Here is a 25,271-nt window from a genome sequence, read left to right on the forward strand (position 1 = left end):
CGCCCTCTTTCTAGAAATAAACTTTTAACATATCATTTTTTTTTTTTCCTTTTTTACAAAAGAAGTAGTATACCTACACCAGACTTCATGATTATATAGCATATTAGCATATGACGGTTAAAAAGAAAAAAAAAGATTCCGTTTTTTTTTTTTTTATGGAAAAAGATACCTTCATTAAGTATCGATAGATATTAATGCTTCTTAGTAAAACAGTAAATAGGTAACATGCTAGATCTTTGTGCACCTTTTCTCACAAAAACAAAATGGAAATTTCTAAAAATGGATGAAGAATCCGAATTAATGAGGCAACAAAGCAAACGCCAATAGTATACATATATACACATACACTATTCCTATAGTTTCATATTTAGACCATTGTGTCCTAGCGAAAGCCTCAGTTCCAAACTGATCATAACAGACACTCTCAAACCAAAATGCAGTTTCTTCCGCCTTTTCTTTTCGTTTTCATACTATTCAATATCGCCAACTCTTCGGTAGCTTTCAGAAACATTAACATTAATGCTGATCGCCGTGGTAGAAGCGAAAATGTCAATAATTCCGACGTAGCATCTGCAATTATTACCGTCGATCAGAATGGCAGCGGAAAGTTCAAAACTATACAGGCAGCCATAGATTCCATACCTTCCGGCAACCATGACTGGATAAAAATAAAAATTTCTCGAGGCATATACACGTACGTAGCACTATAGCTTTACATGCATTACTTGATGAACCGTATTAGTACTTAGTCTAATAACGTCACTTAGTTATAGCGAAGGGAAAAAAAGTAAAGAATAATTATGCACGAGCAATACTTATAATTTTGCTTTATAATCGACCCTTACAAGTGAAATTTTTAATATGCGTTATGTATGTTAATTGCACTCTTTTAATTGCCATTGTATTTCATGTTCTTTTATATGATCATCTTATTTGATTTTTGATGAATTTATCTGACAGAGAGAAGGTAACTATTCCACCAGACAAATCATATATTTTTCTTCAAGGACTAGGTCGTGAGAAGACAATTGTTACGTTTTTTGACCATGAAAGAACAGATACCAGCGCTACATTCTCGTCCAGCCCAGATAATGTGGTTGCGAAAGGCATTTCATTCAAGGTCTAAATATACGTATCATCAAATTGTTATATTTAATAAGTGACTATCGATAAAAACATAATTATTGAAAACTCATTCATATATGTACGAATTTTCAATGATCATATATATACACTAATTAAATATTTATCTTGTGTTTAATGAATTTTGCTTTATATTATAAGTTGATTATATATATTGGTATTCCGAGTATTGATCTATATATCATAATCTCTAATGAATATTGTTGCAGAACTCCTGTAATCGTGCACTGGGTCCTTCAGATATCAACGACATTGGAATTAGTGCTTGAAGCCATGTAAAACAGGCGTTGGCAGCAAGAATATATGGTGACAAATCCGCATTTATTGAATGTGGGTTCATAGGCTTTCAAGATACTTTGTGGGATGCAACAGGCCGACATTATTTCAGCAATTGCTACTTTGAAGGTGCCATAGATTTCATTTTCGGTTTTGCCCAGTCTTATTATGAGGTAAATAATAACTTATTCGTACAATTATATCATGAGTACTAAATTAAATAAATAATACTAGTAACACTAATTTTAATTTGTCATTTTTTTTGTTAGTAAATGTTTAAAAAATTGTCACTTTATAATTCATTATATGTAAGTTGGTGAAAAAATTAGAATTTGAGCTGGTGTTCTTAGTCTTACTAAATTAAATAATGTACTACTTGTTCAAATTTATTTCATGGATTTGAGTTATACAAGATCAGTGTTGTTACAATATAATTCAGAATATATTATAATGTGACCATGATATCATATTGTATACGCAGAACTCATTGATAAATGTGACGGTTGGGACACGACCACCTACGGAGATTGCCGTAGGATTCATTACAGCACAGGGACGAGCATCAGCCAATGATCCTGGTGGGTTCGTATTCGAAGGAGGCTCAGTTTCTGGGAGTGGCCGAGTTTTGTTGGGGAGAGCTTATGGAGCTTATTCAAGAGTAATATTCCATGGCACCGATTTAGGTCAAGTTGTTGCCCCTCAAGGATGGGATGCGTGGTCTTACAAAGGCCAAGAGTAAGTACTACTTAATTTGACCAAAACAAAATTAATAATTATAGAAAATTGCTCGGAAAAACAGCCAAACACCATAACTAATAAAAAAATGAACCTTATGTACGAATATTATATGCTATGGAATTTATTTTCTATTACTGGATGGTGTTGAGTATAGTGTCTATTAATATCTTTTCGTATTTATAATATAAGACCACAATTGGGTTATACATTTATATCCTATTATATGAGATCTATTTTTATTTAATGTATGATGTCGTGTAAAGTGTCTCTTAGCATTACTCTTGCTTATAGGAGTAAGGCTTTTTACTTGGAACTAATAGAAGTAGGTTTCATACTCATACTATGAGTATTTCTATTAGTATGTGGTGTTGAGTATTTATATTAGTATGTGGTGTTGAACACTTTATGCATTAGCATTGCTTGTAATTATGCTCGCCCTAAGATATAGGAAATAAAAACATATCGTTAGTCACCATGTGCATATTTTTGAATCTTCATAATTTTTTTTTTTGGGGTGTTCCATCTAATTTTTTGTATACTGACTGGATATGAATGGAAATCTACCTTTCAGGTCGACGCTTACTTATGCAGAGATCGAGTGTAAAGGAGCAGGATTGAACATTTCCGAGCGTGTTGCATGGGAAAAGAAGCCTGGCGATATTCAGCAGATTCTACAGGAGTATTCAAGATCATCCTTCATTGATCAAGATGGCTGGATTGATAAACTCCCACGATAGCCAAAAATTTTTACTTTAGTAATATGAGGAAAAACAAAATACAAATTTCACAACTCTTTATTCCAACTCCCTAGCTTTTCCGCATTGTTGAAAAGGTGGCTATTTTTTTTTATAAAAATTGCAAAGCTACCTTTTTTTTAAAGACCAAATCTATGGCTATTAATAAGTTGAATTACAAAGCTATTGTTGGGGTCCGGTTGATTAGGTGGGTACCGTGTGGCAAGGGTGTACGCGTGGACGTATCCGATTGGCTGGTGAAGCTCCTACGTGGGTGAAACACTTGGTGCTTCTTGAGGTAGACACGGTGGCAGGACCTCCAACGAAGATGATGAGGTTGGCTAGGCCCGAATTAGGCCGAAGAAAATGGATTCTAGGCCCTCTTTGTTGACGAAATGAGAAAAGTATCCTGCAAGAGATGTTAGAAAGTCCACAAATAACAAGAAGAGAATCACGTAAACTGAAGTCGGTGGGACGAGTAATCAAGTAGTCGATGGAGAAGTGACTTGGGTTGGATAAGGCATTTTTAGAGAAGAGAAGTGACTCATATGGTGGATAAGGCTGTGGTAGAGAAAGCGAGACTGCTCTGTGAACCCGCACAGGTAGCTCCGTGAGAGAAGTATTGAGAAAACTCAAGAAAGATGTAACATCCCGCTTTATATTTTAATAAATAAAGCACTTTTATAATGAGGAAATTATAATAAAGTACAATACAAAAGCTAATCTTGATGTTCCCGTACAACTCAATGTTTTCGTACATGTCGATCCTATGCTCTAGCGTCGTAGTGACACATAATTACAACTATAAATAAGAAGACGAAAAAAGCTAACATAATAAAGTTAATAGCTATTAAGAAACTATCATTATAAAAATTAAGAAGAAGGAGATGGTTGAAGAACATTTTTAAATAGTGAAATTTGTGGGTGAACATAAAGGTTAGAAAACTCAATTATTTATAAGGTAAAAACTAGCCGTTTATGACTGTTAGAATAGTGACCGGATGATTTTGCCCTTAGCCGTTATGAATCGTTGGAATAGTGATTGGACGATTTTGTCCTTAGCCGTTATAATCAGTACAGTTGGAATAACTGTTAGAATAGTATTTAGACGATTTTACTCTTAATTAATATTTTGAGAAAAATATCATTAAAAATATCAATCGATATTCAAAATTATGGAGAATACATTAAGGAATATTAGAGATTTAATGGTGAAGTTGAATTTCAATTCTGAAGCCCGGGGGTTAGTTTCAAGAAAAAAGGGCCTTATGTGAATAAATAATTAAGGGTTGAGATGGCTTGATGAAGTTTAGTACAAATTTACTATCGATAAGTAAAATTCAAGGAGTACGATGAAGAAATCAAAAACTTAAAAGGGCATGTATAAGAATAGAAATTTTGAAGTTTTTTTAACAAGCCCAATAGTAACATACCAATGAATAGTAGTAAGCCAATAGTAACACACCCAATAGTAATAGTGTAATGACTGAGAAAATTCCAGACTTTAAATAATACAATTTATTTATTTAAGCCAAGGATTTTCCTAGAAAATATTATGTGACTGAAGGATTTATGGAATCAATATATGTATTCCTAAATTCTGTAGTAGATTTCATGTTAAGTTCATGTTTTCAATCAAGTAAATTCGATCGATAAATTCTTACCGTACTTTAAGGCGGAATAATTTTCAGTACAAGTATAGTTTGAGAATCTTAATTTCAAGAATCTCCAAACACAGCATGATGTTAGCAGCGTAAAAAAAAACGCACTGACATTTTTAAAGAAGAGAAAATCCTTAATTGCCAGACAGCTAGGTTAAAGTCACAAGATAGATACCTATAGTAGAAGGGTACAATGTGAGCTAAGGAGTTGACACCGTCAGAAATAATGTCACTCCCGGGATATAATGCAGAAAAGTTAAATTTAGAATTTATTCAGTCTAGAATTAATTTCAAGACTTGAAACAGTTTAAGATATTACGCGAGTAAGAATTTAACGTGATATCAAAGCAGACGAGGATTTAAAAGTTGAACTGTAAATAAGTAGTAGAAAAAAAAGAGAACTGTCAGAAACAAGAATTTCCTGTCAGCTAAGTACCCTTTACAGTCAGTATGATTTTTACCTGATTCAAATGTAACTTAAGAGAGTGGACTAAAGTACAAGGGGTAGGATTTATTTTTCTCTCTCTCCTTCTCCACTTTGGCCGACCATGCATAGAAAAATTAGAGCCAAAATTGGCTAGTTGAGTGTGCTAGGGGATTACATGATAAGGTGTGATGGGATTGTGTCAAATCAACTATTGGACATAAATGCTTACCACACTTCCTTCTTGAAGCACACCACCGGCCATGCAAAAAAAAAATAGAGCCAAAATTAGCTAGTTGAGTGTGCAAGTGGATGACATGTTAAGGTGATGTGATTGTAGTGGTTGAAAGGGAATTAATGGCAAATTTGCATCTCCTTTTCTCCTTCCAAAACTGGCCAAGAAAGGGGGACTTTAACCAAAAATTTGGTTGAATGATGGAGTGGAATTGGTGTTAAAAAAAATAGTTTCCAAGTTGCCTATAAAAGGAACCAACATAGGATAAGCTTCATTTTTTTTCTCCTAGCTTTTTCCCCACTCAAAAATCCGGCCACACACTCTCCATTTCCTCTCAAATATTTTCTCCCACTCTCCAAATCTTGAGCCACTAGCACACCATAGAAGAAGAAGAAGGAGATTAAGGGATTCTAGGAGGAGACTAGTCAAGCATTCCTCTAAGGGTAAAGAAACTCTAAATCCTCTCTTTTTCATGTTTTGGGAAAGTTTGAAATAGAGAAATATTCTTCTCAAATTTCCTTATACTCTTATAGTTTCAAGCCATTAACAATCCTAGAGGAGTTCAAGGGTTTTTCAAGAGAAAGAGAGAATTCTTCAAGGGTAAGTTCTTAAACTCCCCTCCATTAATTTCTAGCCAACTTTAAGCTTGGATTTATGGATGTAAATTTGTGGTTCTTGAAGAGATAAGATTGTAATAAGGGTGTGTGAGTTTTATGTTGGTTTTGTGAGTTTTGAGGTTAGTTTGATGTGGTATGTTTATGCTTAATCTAAGTTGCTTATTTTCAAATTAGAGGAAAAATTTTCCGGTGACTTTGACCGCGAAAAATGAGGACCATAGAGCGAGATTTTTCAATGTTTTAAAGCTTGAACTTATAGCCCTGGATGTTTTGAACATTTTCGGTTACTATGACAAAACCTAATTTTAACTCTAAAACCAAGTTTGAAGCCATTTGGCAAAAACGGACAAGCTGTCCAACACAGTTTCGAAAAAAAAACTGGCAGCCACTGGTTCAGCCAAACGGGACCCTTAGAAGCTGAATCTCGATTTTTCACAAAAGTGACAATTTTATATTTCGACGAGATGAAGAAATTTGATGAAGAAAAGATTTTCAAAATCCGACCCTAAGAGGTACTAAAACACAGATTCCCGAAACGGCACAGTTTTTGACTAAAACAGTTTCAAGAAAAACAACAGCTACGGCTTTCAGCCAAACGGGGCCTTTAGAGGCCGAGATGAGAAGCTATACGGCTCAACTCCAACATAATTGCTCTGATATAGCTGGCTCTTTTAGGCACTTGGATATTTCCCAACAACTCCGGTCCATTTATGGTTATTGCTTCTGTGAACATAGTAGCTAAATAATCCCAACGCGTTACATAAGGCAGATATTGTATAATTGTTCGGTTTTCCGCAATTTTTTCCATTCCTCGGTGTAAATAGCCTAATATTGGTTCACAGTCAATAACATCTTCACCATCGAGAGTAACGATGAGTCGAAGAACACCATGCATTGATGGGTGGTGGGGACCCATATTTACTATCATGAGGTCTTTTCTTGGAGCTGGTATATTCATAGGTTTTTCTTTTTCCTCGATTGATTCTTTCATGAATTACTGAAAAGCGAAAATAAGTTCATTAAAATAAAAAAAAATCAAGATCTAATAAATCAAATAATTCAATAATTCAAAACGCTTCCTCAAATTCAAATTAACGCATTTTTGATTCCCGAATATCTAACTGATTAATTAATTCTTTATAACGTATTCTATTGTTCTTTGACAAATAAGACAGCATCCTTTGGCGTTTTCCCAAAATTTTACGGAGGCCTCTCTGAGATAAATAGTCTTTTCTGTGCAATTCCAAATGTGAAGAAAGTTTTCGTATCCTATTAGTGAGGCTTAGTATTTGAAATGTAACAGACCCCCTGTTTTTTTCTTTTTCTTCGTGTGAAATAACCGAGATGAATGACTTTTTTATCATAAAATGAAATCTTCCCCCCCACCGGCCCTTATTGCTTTGCTAGATTTTTTTATTGATCAATAATAATAATGTTATTCATTTTTTTTTTTTTATTTGGCATACACAATACAATAATCTTAATTTTGTGAATAATCTTAATTTTGTGAATAATTTCCAATTTGAAAATTGTATTCGAATAGGTAAACAAAAAGATAGTTGTCTGCACTCACAAAAGATAAAAAATTATATCTAAAATTTAAAAATAAACTAAGAAGATTTTTGCATTATTTCTAGATATTGATATGTCATTAAATTAGTATCGTGTATCATAATGGAATAGAAAACAATATAGGTGTGCATCTATTTGTCTTCATATATGCAATATAGTACGGGAAATAAAATCAATCCGTATTTCACTTTTTTTCAGTACACGCTTAAGTTCATTTTTAAATTGCGGATACATATGTATCCTTACCATACTGAAACGACTGCCATTATTGGTATCAAACCAATAGCGATTCATACAAGCGAAATCTTCTAATCGATAATTAGGCCAAAGAAAGAACTTTAATCTAATTATATTATTTTGATTTATTTTGCTTTTATTCAAAACCGGACTCTTTACCTTATTTTCATTACAAAAAAATGCATTGCTAGGTATACCATTTCTATTCCTAGAATTGAAACAAATTAGAATTCTCAATTCTCTACGATGTCTAGGGGATAAAATAGTTTCAGGAACAAACAAATCATAATGATTTTTGTCTCGATTTTCAGTCATCTTTTGATGTTTTGAAATGAATTCATCAAAATTCTTCGTATCAACATGGCCCTTTTCTCGATACCTTTGATTAATTGTGTGTTTACTTTTATGAACCAACGAAATACCTATAGTTTGATACATAATAAATTGTCCTTCATTTTTTCTAGACAGACGAACTGGTTCAATAAGTAATATTCCCTTTTTAATCAATTCTGTAAGAATGAAATTTTTCTGAATCATTAGAAGATCCAGATTTATTTCTCCCCTTTGAATAGAGGCTATAGTAATTTCTCTTAGGTTTATCGGTCTAAGCAGGGAACAATATACTTTGATGTTATCGATCATTTTTTTATTTAAAGAATCGTCCCATCTCAATTGAAAAAGCAAATACCTTTTTAGTAAGAAATCAAACTCCGCTTCCATGTTGGTCCTGGATTGTTTTTTATTTTTTTTCATCTTTGATACCGCATAATTTTCTTCAATATCTTTTTCTTGATTTGAGAGAGTTGATTCAAAATCTGTTTTGATTCCGCATTCTTTTTCTACTTGATTTTGTTTTTCTAATTCAAGATATTTTTTTTCATTTGAAAATATTGATATAAAGATATCTCTTTTTTTCTTTCCAGTCGTTTTTTTATTTTTATTTCCACTGGCATTTTCATTTACATTAAGATTTAAAAGGAGAAATTTGATTGGTATGTACCATGGTTTAATCTTATACGAAGTATAAAGTATCAAAAATTCTGGGAAAAACCAAAGTTCGAGATTCGATATGGGAAGTTATAAGTTTAACTCAAGTTATAACTCAAATTTAACTCAAAAATTATACTTAAGTTAAACTCTAAAAGAACAAGTCCTTAATAGCCACACGATAAGTTCGCGTGCGCCCAAACGCACCCCACCAGTGCTAGAACGAACAAATACTCTTTTAATAGTCCCGCCTGCAACGGCCAACTCAGAAAACTCACAAAGATAAGGCAAAGGCTTTCTCTCAACTTCCTCACCTGTAATAAAATCAAAATTAAAAATCACATAACCTAATCCGCCATTGCCGAAATTCTCGTCTCATTTCCTGTGATGAGCGCTGAATCTAGGAAGCTTTAGCTGATCACAAGCGTCGGAGGCTGCATGAGTGGCTTAGAACCTCGCGGGTTCTTCTTCTTCAAGTTTTGGAGCTTGAAGCAATGGCTATGGCAGCTATGGGTTGTGGATGTACGGTCCCTCTTTCGCAGTCGGTTTCTCTCGGTTTCTCCGCTGAGAAAGCTTCGGTTTTTCCAGGGCCGCGGTATTCTTCTCGAGTTCGCTATCGCTTCGCTTCTCTTCGATGGTTGAGTTCCAATCGCCTTTCTCTTGCTTCTCATCGGTACGTCGCGTTTTTTTAATTAATTGATTAGTTAATTTTGTACTTTTTTCGGTTTCTTTGCTCTGTTTGATTGCCTGGAGATTGGGAGAAATGAGAAGAATTGATTGATTGATTAATTTGTTAATTGTTGTTGTTGGTTTTTTATTTTTATTTTTAACTCTGTTTGATTGCTAGGAAATTGGGAGAAAATGAGAAATAATTTTTGGATTTTTTTTGGATTCTTCTTCTTCTCTCTCTGTGTTCAGTGTTCTTAAATTCTGTTCTTTTGGTGGAAAAATCATAAAAAGTAGCAAATTTTTTCCCTCGCCGAAGGTTACATTGCAGTATGTTCTGTTTGCTTTTAAGAGATTGTGGAAAATGAAAAAATTGGAAATTTCAAGATTCTTCAGTGTTGGGCCTTCTTTGAAAAAAAAAAAAATCCGACGAATTACTTTGATTAGTCGAGTTGAATTATGTTCATTCGGTGGAAAAATTAGAAGCCTACCAAATTTCATTTCCTTAGTTTTCGTAGTGTCCTGATTGTGCAAAATTCAATTATCAGTTTATTTTCCCCCCATAAATTTTACATTCCTTAATCTTCTGTCGGGAGTTATATAATGGCCTGCGGAGCAGAAGTGGCTGATTTTGCAGAGCAGGATTTAGATTCCATTGTATTTGTTTTTGCTTTTTGAGTTCTTTTAAAGCTTAAATAAATTTTCCTTATGTTGTACTTTGTCTTCTCCGACACCAAACGGAGGAGACTATGAATCTTGGTTGTTTATTATCATTGGGACCTCAATTGGACTGGCTTTGGTACAACTATCTTCTAACTTATGACTACTCCCGTGAGAATATCTGCTGTTTGTTAGCTATTAGCAGTATTTGCTTGATTGAGTTAGGTTCTTCATTTTCAGCCCACAAATTTTACCATATAAATAAAAACACACACGTCACATAAAATATTTAAGCTCCAATCGCCTCAACAACTATAAAAGGCCAAAAAATTAAATTCGATTAATTGAATATCAAAATACTTTTAACTGTGTTTAACTTTAGTCAACTAACTAATTTGAATTTTGCTTTTCCCTTCTCTGTGCACCAGATTTGATGCTTTTATCTCAAGTTGTTCAATTACCAACACCGATACACAGTGCACCCACGTTGCTACTGAGGACGAGGCCTCTGAAGAATTAGCAGAACAGGATTGTTCAGTTCCAATTGTTAATCTCAAATCCAATATCCTTGATGCTGAGCCTCTGAGTTTACTAACTGAAGCGACTTATGTGGATTGCCTACTGACAACGCTGCCTGTATGTTCTGTTTGTCTGTTAATCTTTTCTCCTCCCAATTTTAGTCTTCGTCTCGGTATTATTTGATGTAGGACTGAGTAGGGTAAAAAGAGAGAAGAAGAAGCTTTTCTCCTCCCAATTTTAGTCTTCGTCTCGGTATTATTTGATGTAGGACTGAGTAGGGTAAAAAGAGAGAAGAAGAAGAAGAAGAAGAAGAAGAAGAAAGGTAGAAGAAGAGGAGAATTTAGAGAGAGAAAGAGAAGAACTTTAGAGAGAGGAAAACTGAATATCTGTATTATCAATCAATAAGTTCTGAAAAACAATGAACAATACTAGGCCTATTTATAGATAGGCAATTCAAACACTACTAGGAAAACTAAACGCAATTAAGAAACTAAGTACAATAAGGAAACAAAAGACAGTAGGAAACTAACTTAAGAAATATTAGAGTTACCAAAAACTAAATATAATAAAGAAAGAAAATAAAATAATATCCTAGTTTCTATATTTGCGCATGACATAATAACGGAAACTAGTATTATGATTTCCATCATTTCCCCCTGTTGAATAGAACTCGACTCCGACAAGTTAGATTGCAAGTAGCTGTTCAAGAGGTCAGGAACAAGTTGACGGAACTCTTCTTCAGTTATCCAAGTATCATCAGTCGAAGGACGATCTTTCTAACGAACAAAGAAAGGACGAAAACCACCAGCAGGTGAAGTAACAAACTCATTGTCAAGAACATCAAGAATAACCTCAGGCGGATCTAAAGGAGTAGGAAGAGCATGAGGAACCTGTGTGGAAGATGTACCTACAGAATCAAAAGAAGGCAAAACTGGAGGCTCAAAAGTGCCTCGGTAAGGGAACAAATCTGCAACATTGAAAACTAGAGGGTAATGAGCATTAGATCCAAGCCTACGAAGGATAGGAAAAGGGCCAATAGTTTGGGCATGTAACTTTTTAACAGCATGTTTTGGATAACGCTCAGGATTAATGCGAACCATGACATAATAACCTTCATTAAATTCTTTATAACTACGATGTGTGTCAGCAGCAAGTTTATATTTATCATTACTCAAAATAATTTTTCGTCTAATCTCAGTATGCAAGTTATGGATGTGATCAACAAAAGCTTGGGCATAATCAGAATGAGGGTAATGAGTAGGCAAAGGAATAAGGTCAACAGGTTGGCATGGGAGGAGGCCATAGACAATCTCAAAAGGACTTTTACCTATGGATCTATTGACAGAGTTATTATAGGCAAATGCAGCTTGTGGCAAAATTAGATTTCAATTCCCAGGTTCTTCTCCAACTAAGCATCGAAGCAAATCACCTATACTACGGTTAACGACTTCAGTTTGACCATCAGTTTGTGGGTGAAAAACAGAAGAATACCTTAAAAGTAGTCCCAAACAATTGCCAGAGAGTCTTCTAAAAATAACTAACAAACTTCACATCCCTATCAGACACAATGGTTTTTGGAAGGCCATGTAGCCTAACAATCTCCTTAAAGAATAACTTAGCAACATGAGAAGCATCATGTAGCCTAACAATCTCCTTAAAGAATAACTTAGCAACATGAGAAGCATCAGTACTAGGGGCATTGGACAATCCAAAAGGCATGACTAACCATTCATAAAGTCCATCTTGAGTCTTAAAAGTAGTTTTCCATTCATCTCCAAGGCGATTCCTTCTTACCACACGTGAACCTGTAGGTATTACTACGGCCGCAATGTTTCACAGCATTATCATATAACCAAAGGGCAACCTAAAGGAAGGTGGGACACATTCATAGGTAAACCTTCACACTAGATATTTTCAGAGTATGGTCCAAGCTTAAGTGTGACTAGACAACGTTCTCTAACGGGTGAAGAAGTCTTATTTACCCAGGCTACCTGAAACGGACGAGAATGTGGTTCTGACTTAAGACCAAAATTTTCAACATCAGACTTAGAAATCACATTCATAGAACTACCCCATCTATGACTAGCTTACACGTTTTCCCATTAATAGGAACGAAAGTGTGAAAAATGCTAGTGCGTTTCCAAGAATTACATTAGCAGGAGTGGACAAAATGCATCTCATGACAGAGAAGTACTCTTCATCAAGTGGGAATTCATCCTCATATAACAGTAGGGTCCTCATAATCAGGCTCTAGGTGGTCAACTATGAAAAGGTTATTATCATCCTCTAATGGGGGTTCATCCTCATGGTCAAGAACTAGAGTACAGTTTGGACAACGACTGGCTATGTGACCTTTAGCATGACAATGGTAACACTCAATTTGGGAGGAAAAAGTGTGAGAGCTAGAGGCAGTAGCAGGTGTGTTCTTAACTAGATTAGTGGATGGAGCTAGACCCTGATGGTAGCAGTTTGGTGGAAGGCTGGGTATTAGGGTTAGGCGAAGGAAGAGTGGAAGGGCGGTTGGGATGGGTATCCATAGTGGATGAAGGACGCCTATGTGACCTATAGCATGACAATGGTGACACTCAATTTGGGAGGAAAAAGTGCGAGAGCTAGAGGCAGTAGCAGGTGTGTTCTTAACCATATTAGTGGATGGAGCTCTAGACCCTGATGGTGGCGGTTTGGTGGAAGGCTGTAGGGCAGGCAATATGGGTCACGACACGACAACACGACTCGAAAACGACACGAATTTTGCGGGTTAGAGTTGAGAAAAAAGAGGTTCGGGTCAGAATTGGGTCGACCTAAAATTGTCACGAAAAACACAGGTCAATTTCGGGTTGGACCCACCTAACCCGAACACGACTGGAAACTCGTAAAAAACTGAAAAATACATATATTTTTTATTACATATTTTTGATTTTATTATGAACTTGTGATATCATAATAGTTATACTCAACATCTTAGACTATTATTTGCTTAATTTCAATAGATGTTATTGTATTTTAGTGTGTTATGAATTTTAAGTTATTTCTAATATGTAAAAAACTAAATAAAAGTATACAATTTTCGTGTCAATTTCGAGTTCACGGGTCAATTTCGTGTCACAAGTAATTTTCGTATCGTGTCGTGTCAACCCGTAAAGTGGTCGTGTCGTGTTCGTGTTGCGGTTTTAAAAAAATTCGTGTCACGGGTCGTGTTCGGGTTGACTGTAAATTTAGAAAGAAACGATCAAAACACGACACGTGACACGAATTGTCACTCCTAGAAGGTTGGGTATTAGGGTTAGGCGAAGGAAGAGTGGAAGGGCGGTTGAGACGGGTATCCATAGTGGATGAAGGACGCCTAAGAACATAGCGAGGGTACTTTTCATAATCTAAGTCTTTTGGATAAGCGGAGTCTATGTCAAAAAGATTGTGGACTTGAACTTTACGCCTAATGTCAGCTCTTAAACCATTTGTGAACCTAGTAACTAGAACTCGTTGATCTTCATCAACTTGACATCGTCACAGTATATCTTCAAACTTTGACATATAGTCATGAACAGTGGAAGTATTTTGTCTCAGATTTTGGAACTAGGACAAAAGATCACTCATGTAGTACAGCGGGACATACTTGTGTCGCAAAATATATCTCATGTCATCCCACGACAAAACTTGTGCACGACCTCTAAGCTCAACATCTTGCATGACTGTTTTCCAAAAACATTTGGCACTACCCACTAACTTAATCCTAGCCATACTAAGGCGTTGATCATCATTCATGTGGTACCAATCAAAATACTTATCCATCTTATCCAACCAATCTAAAAAAACAGTGGAATCTAACCTACCATCAAATTCTGTAGCATCCAACTTGATTTTCCTAGAAGGATCATCTATGTGGTTGTGTTAGGGTGCATCATATTGATAGTGAGGTTGTCGACCTTGATGTTGGATGTGCCTAGGGGGCTGTGTTGGACGAGATGGAGAAGGATGTGTAGTGGTGTCTTGAACGCCATTATAAGCATCAATTGGATGAGAAGTGTTGGATGTGCTTATGTTTTGTGAATCAGGTGGAGTGGGTAACAAACCAGAACTATTGGTGACAGTAGACACCGGATCAACTTTTTCTTTTTCTAGGGTTCGTGTTTGGTTATGTACTTAGTGAGATTGTCTACTTTAGTGGAGAGGCTGTTGACTGTAGTGGAGAGGTTGTCAATAAGAACGGTAAGATGGGTAAGGTTGGAAGTTTGTTGTTTGTTGGTTTTCCTCAGTTTTGGTTTGATGGTAAGCCAGTTGACCAGACAGACTTTCAAGTTCTTTAACAGTCATGGTGAAAAAGAAGGGTTTAAAGAAAAGTATTGAGGAAAAGAAAAATGCCGAAATTAGAGAGTATATTAAATAATGAGAAAAATAAACCAAGTTACAAAGCACACAACAAGAAAAAAAATCAATCGAAATTATTATGCAATGGTGCAAAAGAAAGGAGGTGATGTTGATGGTTTTTCTATTGTTGTGGTTAACTCTTGTTGGAAGATTCCTAAAATAATAGTAGTCAATTTGTACTATATAAGGAATGTAGATAGGCTGTCATCCCAACGGTCAAAGAGGGATTCTAGGAGGAATGTAGATAGGCTTGTAGAATATTTTGGAAGAGAAGAAGTAATTTTCTCATTTACTGACCGAATATTTACATACACAGAAAAGAGATCTTAGGTTGTTAAGATCCCTGAAAACTAGGAAAAGAATATGCCTAAGAATCAGATCTACTTTACACGGCTACTTTAATGATAAAAATACAACTAACTTCTAGAAGATTTTCTACACTCCCCCTCAAGCTGGGCTGTATAAACTCAACATGCCTAGCTTGGAACATAGTTCTTGGAAGTTAGTGCAGTGGAGTGCCTTTGTTAGGATGTCTGCGGTTTGATGCCGTGTAGGAACGTAGTTGAGTGAGATTATTTTTCCTTCAATCTTCTCACTGATAAAGTGACGATCTATCTCAACATGCTTGGTCCGATCATGATGGACTGGGTTCTTTGCTATGGCTGTAGCTGATTGACTATCACACCTCATGTCGATAGGACCTTCTGCCTTAACTTTAAGTTCTTGCAACAACCTTTTTAGCCACATTCCTTCACATATCCCATGCGCCAATGCTCTAAACTCGGCCTTTGCACTGCTGCGGGCAACGACTGGCTGCTTCTTGCTTCGCCAAGTCACTAAGTTTCCCCAAACGAATGAACAATAACCTGAAGTGGATCTTCGATCCATAGATGATCCTGCCCAATCGGCATCTGTGAAAACTTCAATGGTTCTGTTTGTGGTTTTTTCGAATAACAATCCTTTGCCTGGGTCTCTCTTGAGATATCTTAGGATTCGATACACCGCCTCCATGTGTTCTTCTGAAGGGTTATTCATGAATAACTGGGCGAGTATGAGCAAGGTAGATTAGTTTCCCACCAGACGTTGATATCTGCCTTTGTCCACTGCTGTACCACCTGTCCGCATTCCTAATTTTACATTTGGATCCATAGGAGTGTCAACTGGTTTACATCCTGCCATTCCTGTCTCCTTTAGTAGGTCCAAAACATATTTTCGTTGTGACATTGAGATACCTCTGCTTGATCTAGCCACTTCCATTCCAAGGAAATACTTAAAGTGTCCAAGGTCTTTGATTTCGAATTCTCTTGAGAGCAGCTTCTTTAGGCACTCCATTTCTTCCCAATGATTACCTGTGAGGACTATGTCATCGACGTACACAATAAGTGCAGTGAGTCTTCCATCGGCAGCATGTTTGACGAATAATGTATGGTTGGCTTGGCACTGAACATAGCCATCCTTCTTGAGGACTCTAGTGAATCTGTCAAACCATGCCCGAGGAGACTGTTTGAGGCCATACAAGGATTTTCTGAGTTTGCAGACTTTGTTGGTAGTGGAATTATCTTCGAAACCTGGAGGTATCACCATGTAAACTTCTTCCTCGAGGTCTCCATTTAGGAACGCATTTTTTACATCGAGTTGAAGTAGAGGCCAATCTTGGTTTACTGCAATGAAGATGAGGACTCGGATGGTGTTAAGTTTGGCTACTGGAGCAAATGTTTCTAGGTAGTCTATTCCATATGACTAAGTGAACCCTTTTGCCACAAGGCGAGTCTTGAGCCTTTCCACACTGCCATCTGCCTTGTGTTTTACTGAGAATATCCATTTACACCCAACAGCATGCTTACCCGGAGGTAGAGTAGTAATCGTCCATGTCTCATTCTTCTCAAGTGCTCTTATTTCATCCAGGGTGGCTGCCTTCCATTCGGGTATTTGTAAAGCTTCATGGATGGAAGTGGGTATCCGGACCTGGTCTAGCTTGGAGACAAACGCTCTGTAGGTTGGGGACAACTTCGCATAAGACATATGATTGCGAAGAGGGTGTTGTGTACATGGTCGAACTCCTTTTCGTATTGCAATTGGAACATCCAGGTCTGAATTAAGATCTGCAACCGGATCAGGCACAGGAACAAGAGTAATTTCAGCCTTACCTTGAGTATTTTCAATGGAGGTTGGAGCCGAGGAAGAGTCTTGGTTATGTTGAGTTTGTGCAGGTTGCATCTGAGGACGTTTTCTCCTTGAGTAGACACTAAAGTCCTTTTCTGTTGCAGTTTGATTTTGACTAGGTATGGGTTCATTTGGGACAGGGCTGGAACCTTTTTCTTGACTGGTTTGGGTTTCAGGGTTGACACGAAGAGGCTCGGTTGACTCAATGAGGAGAGTTTGCTGGTGGAGCCGAGGCACTTAGGATTGGAATTCTGGAACTCCCTGAATCATTCTCGAGCAGAGAATCCCAATCCCAATTATGAGATTCCATCATTCTATTCTCCCCCTGAATAGAGGAATTGGTGTAGAATGATTGGTGCTCGAAGAATGTGACATCCATAGAATGAAAGAACCTGTTTGTGAGTGGACAGTAGCATTTATACCCCTTCTTGTTTGGTGAGTAACCAAGAAAGATACATTTGGTGGCTCTAGGATCTAGTTTCCCTTTGTTTTGGGCGTAGACATGGACAAAAGCAGAGCAGCCGAAGACTTTGAGTGGAATCTGAGTGATAAGGTGAGAATTTGGAAAAAGTTAGAGGAATGTTTGGCTTGGAGTTTTGAAGTGCAGGATACGTGAGGGCATGCGGTTTATGAGATAAGTAGCGGTGAGAACTGCCTCACCCCAGAATCTTTTGGGAACATTTGAGGTGAACAATAAAGAGCGGGCAACCTCAAGAAGATGACGGTTTTTCCGTTCGGCTACACCATTTTATTGGGGTGTGTCAACGCACGAACTTTGATGAATAATACCGTGATTTTGCAAATACTTTCCAAGAACCGAATTGAAAAAATCTCTGGCGTTGTCTGTTTTGAAAACCTGAATGTTGGTTTTGAATTGATTTTGGATCATGGTATGGAATGTTTTGAATATCTGACTAGTTTCGGATTTGTCTTTCATTAGGAATACCCAACTTAAGCGTGTATGATCATCAACAAATAATAGAAACCAGCCGGCCCCGGTGATATTTACAACCCTTGAGGGACCCCATATGTTGCTATGTATGAGTGAGAAAGGATGAGAGGACTTGTATGGTCGAGGTGAATACGAACTGCATGTGTGTTTAGATAATTGACAAATATCACAATGAAAGGGGCTTGAATTTTTATTGATAAATAATGATGGAAATAGTCGTTTAAGGTACAAAAAATTTGGATGACCTAGACGATAGTGCCACATCATGACAGCACTATCCTTATTGGACAGACTCGAAGACAAGAACATACTAGGTAACTGACTTTTTGGACTGACATAGACTTTGCTGCAACTTTTTTCTTCCTGTGAATTAGCGTGATTGAGAAGATAGAGACTTGCACAAAGCTCAGCATTGCCAATCATCCTCCCCGATTTCGAATCTTGAAAAACACAAGTTTTGGCAGAAAACTTAGTAACGCAGTCCAAATCACTAGTAAGCTTGCTCACAGACAATAAATTACAGTCTAAATTAGGCACAAATAAGACTGAATGTAGGACAAGAGTCTGGGATAGGTTGACAGTGCCAAATCCAGCAACTTTGGAACATGATCCATTGGCTACACGGACTGTGAGATGGCTCCGGCATGGACAAAATGATGTGAGCAGAGACCTATTTCCAGTCATGTGATCTGATGCACCAGAGTCCACAATCTATGTATTTGAGAGTGTCCTGGTTGCACCAAAAACACTATATATATTACCTCTGTGAACAGTACCTCCTGTACCAATAATAGTAGGAGTTGGCTGTGTATTTGCTTGACTAATTAGCCTCTGAAGGACCTCAATTTGATCCTTGGTAAATGGAGCTTAAGAGGACGCAATAGTAAATTCTGTTGAGGTTGCATTCCTACGGTTTTCACGCTCAGCAGACCACCGGTTAGGCTTCCAGTCCACGGGTTTTCCATGGATTTTCCAGCAGGTGTCCTTGGTGTGGCCTGGTTTTCGACAGTGATCACACCAAGGTCTCCCTCTACGAGGCTTGTTATCATTCAAATGTGGAGGAGGACCACGGGCAGCAAGAGCCTGGACTGAGGCATCCTCATGTAATGGTAGCAAACCATTAGCCACAAGGGTTGAACCTTCTGGAGTTGACAATGCCCCTGATTTTCCTAGCATTACTTTTCTTCGACTTTCTTCCCAACGGACCTCAGAAATGGCCTCTCGAAGGCTAGGGAGAGGCTTGGTGGAAAGGATTCGACCCCGAACTTCATCTAGGGATTTGTTAAGTACCATGAGGAATTTGAAGACCCTTTTTGTTTCCACTATTTTCCTAAATTTGGCACCATCATCAGGACATTTCCAGTCATGGGTTTCGAACAAATCAAGTTTCTGCCAGTTCCGAGTTAGGTTGGTGAAATAGGTGGTGACAGTTGTCTCCCCTTGATTTAGATCCTGAAGTGCAGTTTCCACCTGAAATAATTCTGAGGTGTTTTCACTGCTGGAATATGTTTCTTGAGCGGCTTCCCAGATATCTCGAGCCGTGGAATAAAGAAGAAAATTTTCACCAATCTCTGTGGTCATGGAACTTATCAGCCAGGACATAACCATGTTGTTTTCGGAACGCTAGAGTTTGTAGTTGGTATTGGACTTGTCAGGTGGGGCTGTTGCTCCAGTGAGATAATCATCACGACCCTTGCCACTGATGAACATCATTACGGATTGAGACCATTGCAAATAACTGTGACCATTCAGTTTATGACTTGTAACAGGAATCAGATTGCTCTCAGGCATAGCCGAAGTGAGAGCAGGAGATGAACCAGATGGAGATGTGATACTGGTCGAGGAGGACTGATCTGTTTCAGTCATAATCTAAGCAGAAGCAGGAGAATGACAGCAGATTTAGGGCACAAAGGGAGGCTCTGATACCATGTAGAATATTTTGGAAGAGAAGAAGTAATTTTCTCATTTACTGACCGAATATTTATATACACAGAAAAGAGATCTTAGGTTGTTAAGATCCCTGAAAACTAGGAAAAGAATCTGCCTAAGAATTAGATCTACTTTACACGGCTACTTTAATGATAAAAATACAACTAACTTCTAGAAGATTTTCTACAAGGCTGTCATCTCGACTGTCAAAGAGGGATTCTAGGAGAGAATTATTTAGCTAATTATTTCTCTTTAATTAGGAAGATTAGTTACCTTTTTTGTACATCAGCAGGGAACTTTATATTCCCGTGTAATTTAGCATACAATAGAGCAATTTGATTATTCATTCAAGCTCTTATTCTATGTTTTTATGGTATCATAGCAGAGAAAGAATCCTAGGATTTGAATCTTTTTTTTTTTCTCCCACAATGTTTGAAACCATGTCTGAATCCACTCAGTCTCGGTCATCTTCATCTCGGCCTGAACCCCAAATTCTCCAGAACCCATATTAAAATCACCCTCTTCAGATAACCACTATCCGACTCAATGGCGACAATTTTCTCCGGTGGTCACAGTCAGTTCGAATGTACATTAGAGGAAGGGGTAAGATCGACTATATTACAGGAGATGCAAAGAAGCCTGACGTGAAGGACCAATGGCTGAAAATTCAATGGTAATGACCTGGTTGGTTAATTCCATGGCCGAGGAGATTGGTGCCAATTACATGTGCTACTCCACCGCCAAAGATCTGTGGGATAACGTGTCACAGATGTATTCTGACCTCGGGAATCAATCCCAAGTGTACGAGTTAACATTGCAACTTGGAGAAATTCGCCAAGGTGAGGATTTCGTTGCAAAATACTTTAATTCTCTCAAGAGAATTTGACAGGACCTTGACTTGTTTAATGATTATGAATGGAAATCATCGGGGGATTGTAATCATTACAAGAAGACAGTAGATGTCAGCCGTGTGTTGAAATTTCTTGTTGGTTTGAACATTGAATTCGACGAGGTGTGTGGCCAAATCATTGGAAGGAACCCACTGCCTCCAATTGGTGAAGTTTTTGCTGAAGTACGCCGAGAGGAGAGCCGTAGACATGCGATGTTGGGGAAGAAACTTCCTGGTGCAACCGGACCTACAGAGGGATTAGCCTTGGCTATTCCTAAAGCCCAAGTCAATCACAGGATTTCCCAAAACCAGCGGGGAGCAGACAAAAATCTTCTACGCTGCGATTATTGTGGCAAAACACGTCGTACACGGGAGACTTGCTATAAACTGCATGGAAGACCGTCCAATGAAAAGGGAAACATGCCGATTGAGCAGAACCCTCCTTTTGCAAATGAAGCCGAGTCTTCTCCATTCAGTAAGGAGCAGTTAGATCATCTTCTTAAGCTGCTGAAATCCTATTCATCACCTAGTATTCCTGTCGGTTCTATGGCACATTCAGGTAGTGAACCCTTAGCACTCTCTGTTCTTGCAAAAGCCGGTCCTTGGATCATCGATTCAGGGGCTTCTGATCACATGACAAGTTCTCCACATCTGTTTAGCTCATGTTTCCCTTGTTCAGGTGCTGAAAAAGTTAGAATAGCTGATGGTAGTTTCTCACCATTTGCAGGCAAAGGACACGTTAAAATTTCTGAAAAAATCACTTAATTCGGTCTTACATGTTCCAAAACTTGTCTGTAATCTTCTCTCTGTCAGTAAATTATCAAAAAATTATAACTGTTCTATTCTTTTCCTTCCTTCCCATTGTGTTTTTCAGGATCGGAGCTCGGGGAAGACGATTGGAACTGCTAGGGAAATAAATGGATTGTACTACTTTGATGAGATTTCTTTCGGGAATAAAAAAGCTCAGGGATTAGGTAGTACTAGTTCAATCTCTGTCTATGATCAAATAATGTTGTAGCATAGGAGATTAGGACATCCTAGCTTTTCATATCTTAAGCATTTATTTAATGGATTGTTTAAAGGAATTGATTGTTCAAAGTTGAATTGTGAGGCTTATCATTTGGCTAAAGATCGGCGAGTTTCGTTTCCTTTGAAGCCTTGTTTTGCTTCAAAACCATTTTATTTATTTCATAGAGATGTTTGGGGGCCCATCTAAGGTTAACACACTTTCTGGAAAAAAATGGTTTGTGACATTCTTTGATCATACCCGAGTATGCTGGGTATATTTGCTGGAAAAGAAATCTGAAGTTGAACAACGTTTTAAAGATTTTTTCCTCATGATTGAAAATCAATTTCAGACTAGGATTGGCTTTTAAGAACAGATAATGGAACTGAATATTTTAACAAGTACTTGGAACATTTCTTTAGGAAAAGGGTGTCGTTCATCAATCCAACCATCGTGATACACCACAACAAAATGGAATTGCCGAAAGAAAAAATTGACACTTGCTTGAAGTTGCCCGTGCCATTATGTTTTCAATGAATGTTCCTAAATATCTTTGGGGTAATGCTCTTTTGGCTGCCTGTTATTTGATAAATAGAATGCCATCTCGAGTTTTGAAATTTGAAACACCATTAAATTGTTTAAAAAAGGCCTTTCCCACATCTTGGTTAAGTGCTGATCTATCTCTGAAAGTATTTGGCTGTACATGCTATGTTTACATATCCAATAACTTTCGATCAAACCTAGATCCGAAATCTGAAAAGGGTCTTCATCAGTTATGCATCTAATAAAAGGTGTTATAAATGTTTTAATCTTGTCACAAGAAAATTTTTCGAGAGTATGGATGTAACCTTTGTCGAAAACTAACCTTTCTTTCAAAAAAATTCTCTTCAGGGGGAGAGAGTAATTGAGGAAGATAATTTTTGGGAAATTATAAGTCTACCTGTGCCGAATGTTTCTGAGTCAATACCTTTAAATCACTTTTGATAAACAAATTCAGGAAACAACTGTTGAACATATGGAAACTCATGAATTCCCTAATCCTACTCTGCCAAATGTTGTTGCATCAGAGACGAGGAGAAGTACACCAAAAAGACCATAATTGAAGAAAAACAGAGAGAATTTTTCTTAGTTTATTTCATCAGCCGAAACATACATTTATACAGAAGAGGAGATTACCAACAGCTGGTAATTCCTTGATTTACTCCGTCAAATCCTATAGAAAAGGAAAACTAATTAGCTAGTTATGGAAACTAATCTACAGCTATTTACAGCCTAGTAGATCTTCTATTTACAGCCCATTACTGCCTAATATCTCCGGAATTCCACACTCCCCCTCAAGCTGGGCAATGAATGTTAATCATTCCCAGCTTGGAGAGCAGTATGTCAAACTGTGCTCTAGGAACAGCCTTTGTCATTATGTCTGCAGTTTGTTGCCGTGTAGGAGTGTAATCTACTTCGATGATCCCTTGCTCTATCTTCTCTTTGATGAAGTGGCGATCGATCTCTACATGCTTGGTTCGATCGTGATGAACTGGATTCTTAGCAATGCTGATTGCTGCTTGATTGTCACACAACAATTTCATAGGTGCATGAGGGGAGAACTGGAGTTCCTCAAGCAACCTTTTTAACCACATTCCTTCACAGATACCGTGGGCCATGGCACGAAATTCAGCTTCTGCACTACTGCGTGCCACAACTGTTTGCTTCTTACTCCTCCAAGTGACTAGATTGCCCCAGACATAGGTACAGTAACCCGAAGTAGACCTCCTATCTGTTAAGGACCCAGCCCAGTCTGCATCTGAGAAAATCTCCACATCACGACTAACCCCCTTTTTGAAGAATAATCCTTTGCCTGGAGTCATCTTTAAGTAGCGTAGTATCCTGTACACAGCTTCTTGATGCTCTTCTGTAGGATCATTCATAAACTGGCTAACCCTACTCACTGCAAAGCTTATGTCAGGTCTTGTGTGAGATAAGTAGATCAATCTCCCAACTAGTCTTTGATATCTACCCTTGTCGATTGTAGCTGAGTCTTCTTTTGTGCCTATCTTGTTGAATGGGTCCATAGGAGTATCGGAGGGTTTGCATCCAAGCATCCCTGTCTCCTTTAACAGATCAAGGGTGTACTTTCGTTGTGAAACTGAAATACCCTTGCTTGACCTTGCTACCTCCATTCCAAGGAAATATCTCAAGGCTCCTAGATCTTTAATCTCAAACTCTCTGCTTAGAACTGTTTTAAGTCGGGATATTTCTTCTTCATCATTCCCTGTAACAATTATATCATCAACGTAGACTATGAGGATTGTGATCTTACCGCCAGGAAGTCTCTTAATGAAAAGAGTATGATCAGATTGTCCTTGTAAATATTCCTCTCCTTTAATGACCTTGGTAAATCTCTCGAACCACGCTCTTGGGGATTGCTTAAGCCCATAGAGTGATTTCTGAAGTTTGCAAACTAGATTGTTGCTACTGGAATGCTTTAGACCTGGAGGAATTTCCATGTAGACTTCTTCCTCGAGATCACCATTGAGAAATGCATTTTTGACGTCTAGTTGATGCAAGCCCCAGTCAAGATTGACTGCCAAAGATAGTAAGACACGGATTGTGTTCAATTTTGCAACTGGTGCAAAGGTCTCCTGATAGTCAATCCCATAGGTTTGTGTAAATCCTTTTGCCACCAGCCTCGCTTTGTACCGGTCTATACTTCCATCTGCCCTGTATTTGACATTGAAGACCCACTTACAACCCACAGGGCGTTTTCCCTGCGGTAATTTAGTAATCTCCCATGTGCCATTCTTCTGCAGTGCTTGGATTTCTTCATTTACTGCCTTTCTCCACTCGGGATGTAGTAAGGCCTCTTGTATGCAATTCGGGATAGCAACATTCTCCATATTTGCGATGAGAGCTCGAAGATTGGGAGACAGCTTCTCATAGGACACAAATTTTGAGATGGGATGCTGAGTACAGGATCTTACCCCCTTTCTTTGGGCAACAGGCCTATTGAGATCATCCATAGAGTATGTGTTATCTGTAGTGGAGGAAGATTCTATGTTACCTTGGATGACTTCAGTGGAATTTGGTCTCGGGACATCAGTTTGACAAGGCACAGGAGGAAGCTCAGGATGTTGATCCACTGGTTTAGGGTTCTTCTGACGCCTTGTGTAAACTTGAAGTTCCTTGCCCTTGGACTCCTTGTCTCCTTGAATTTGACTCGGCTCTGATAGTAGTTCACTGGAAATATTGGGTTCAGGTACCTCAAAGGAAATGTCAGGCATGGACATGTCCCAAAACTGATATTCTTTCTGTTGGTTGACTGAACTCTCCCCCTGAATATGAGTTTTGGTATAAAAGGGCACATTTTCAAAAAAAGTCACATCCATAGTGTTATAGGTTTTTCGAGTGATGGGGCAAAAACACTTGTACCCCTTTTGATGAGGAGAATAACCTATAAAAAGACACTTGACTGACTTTGGATCATGTTTACTTCGCTGATGAGAA

The 25,271-nt window shown here is 37.8% G+C and overlaps 2 protein-coding genes across 2 annotated transcripts in view; both read left to right on the forward strand.

The window, feature by feature from the left end:
• Positions 1–434: 434 nt before the first annotated feature.
• On the forward strand, positions 435–2,894 carry LOC21387128 (putative pectinesterase 52). The gene is made up of 4 exons (XM_024164490.1): positions 435–694; positions 1,415–1,592; positions 1,901–2,154; positions 2,729–2,894. The coding sequence occupies exons 1-4, from the start codon at positions 435–437 to the stop codon at positions 2,892–2,894; spliced, it is 858 nt and encodes a 285-aa protein (XP_024020258.1).
• A 6,049-nt stretch (positions 2,895–8,943) lies between these two features.
• Positions 8,944–25,271, forward strand: part of LOC21387129 (solute carrier family 40 member 3, chloroplastic) — a 23,519-nt gene continuing 7,191 nt past the window's right edge. The window contains exons 1-2 of the mRNA XM_024164491.1: positions 8,944–9,297; positions 10,379–10,586. Of these exons, the coding sequence (XP_024020259.1) occupies positions 9,119–9,297; positions 10,379–10,586 (387 nt within the window). The 5' untranslated portion in view covers positions 8,944–9,118. The remainder of the gene's footprint in view (positions 9,298–10,378; positions 10,587–25,271) is intronic.

Source organism: Morus notabilis, unplaced genomic scaffold, assembly GCF_000414095.1.
Source record: "Morus notabilis unplaced genomic scaffold, ASM41409v2 Scaffold1483, whole genome shotgun sequence".
Taxonomy (NCBI): Eukaryota; Viridiplantae; Streptophyta; class Magnoliopsida; order Rosales; family Moraceae; genus Morus; species Morus notabilis.

Bases quoted from the DNA above. Each gene is read 5' to 3' on its own strand.
- LOC21387128 (XM_024164490.1), top strand. From the start codon at position 435: ATGCAGTTTCTTCCGCCTTTTCTTTTCGTTTTCATACTATTCAATATC. The intron at 1,593-1,900 runs GTAAATAATAAC...TTGTATACGCAG, and splicing joins TTGCCCAGTCTTATTATGAG to AACTCATTGATAAATGTGAC. The intron at 2,155-2,728 runs GTAAGTACTACT...TCTACCTTTCAG, and splicing joins TGGTCTTACAAAGGCCAAGA to GTCGACGCTTACTTATGCAG.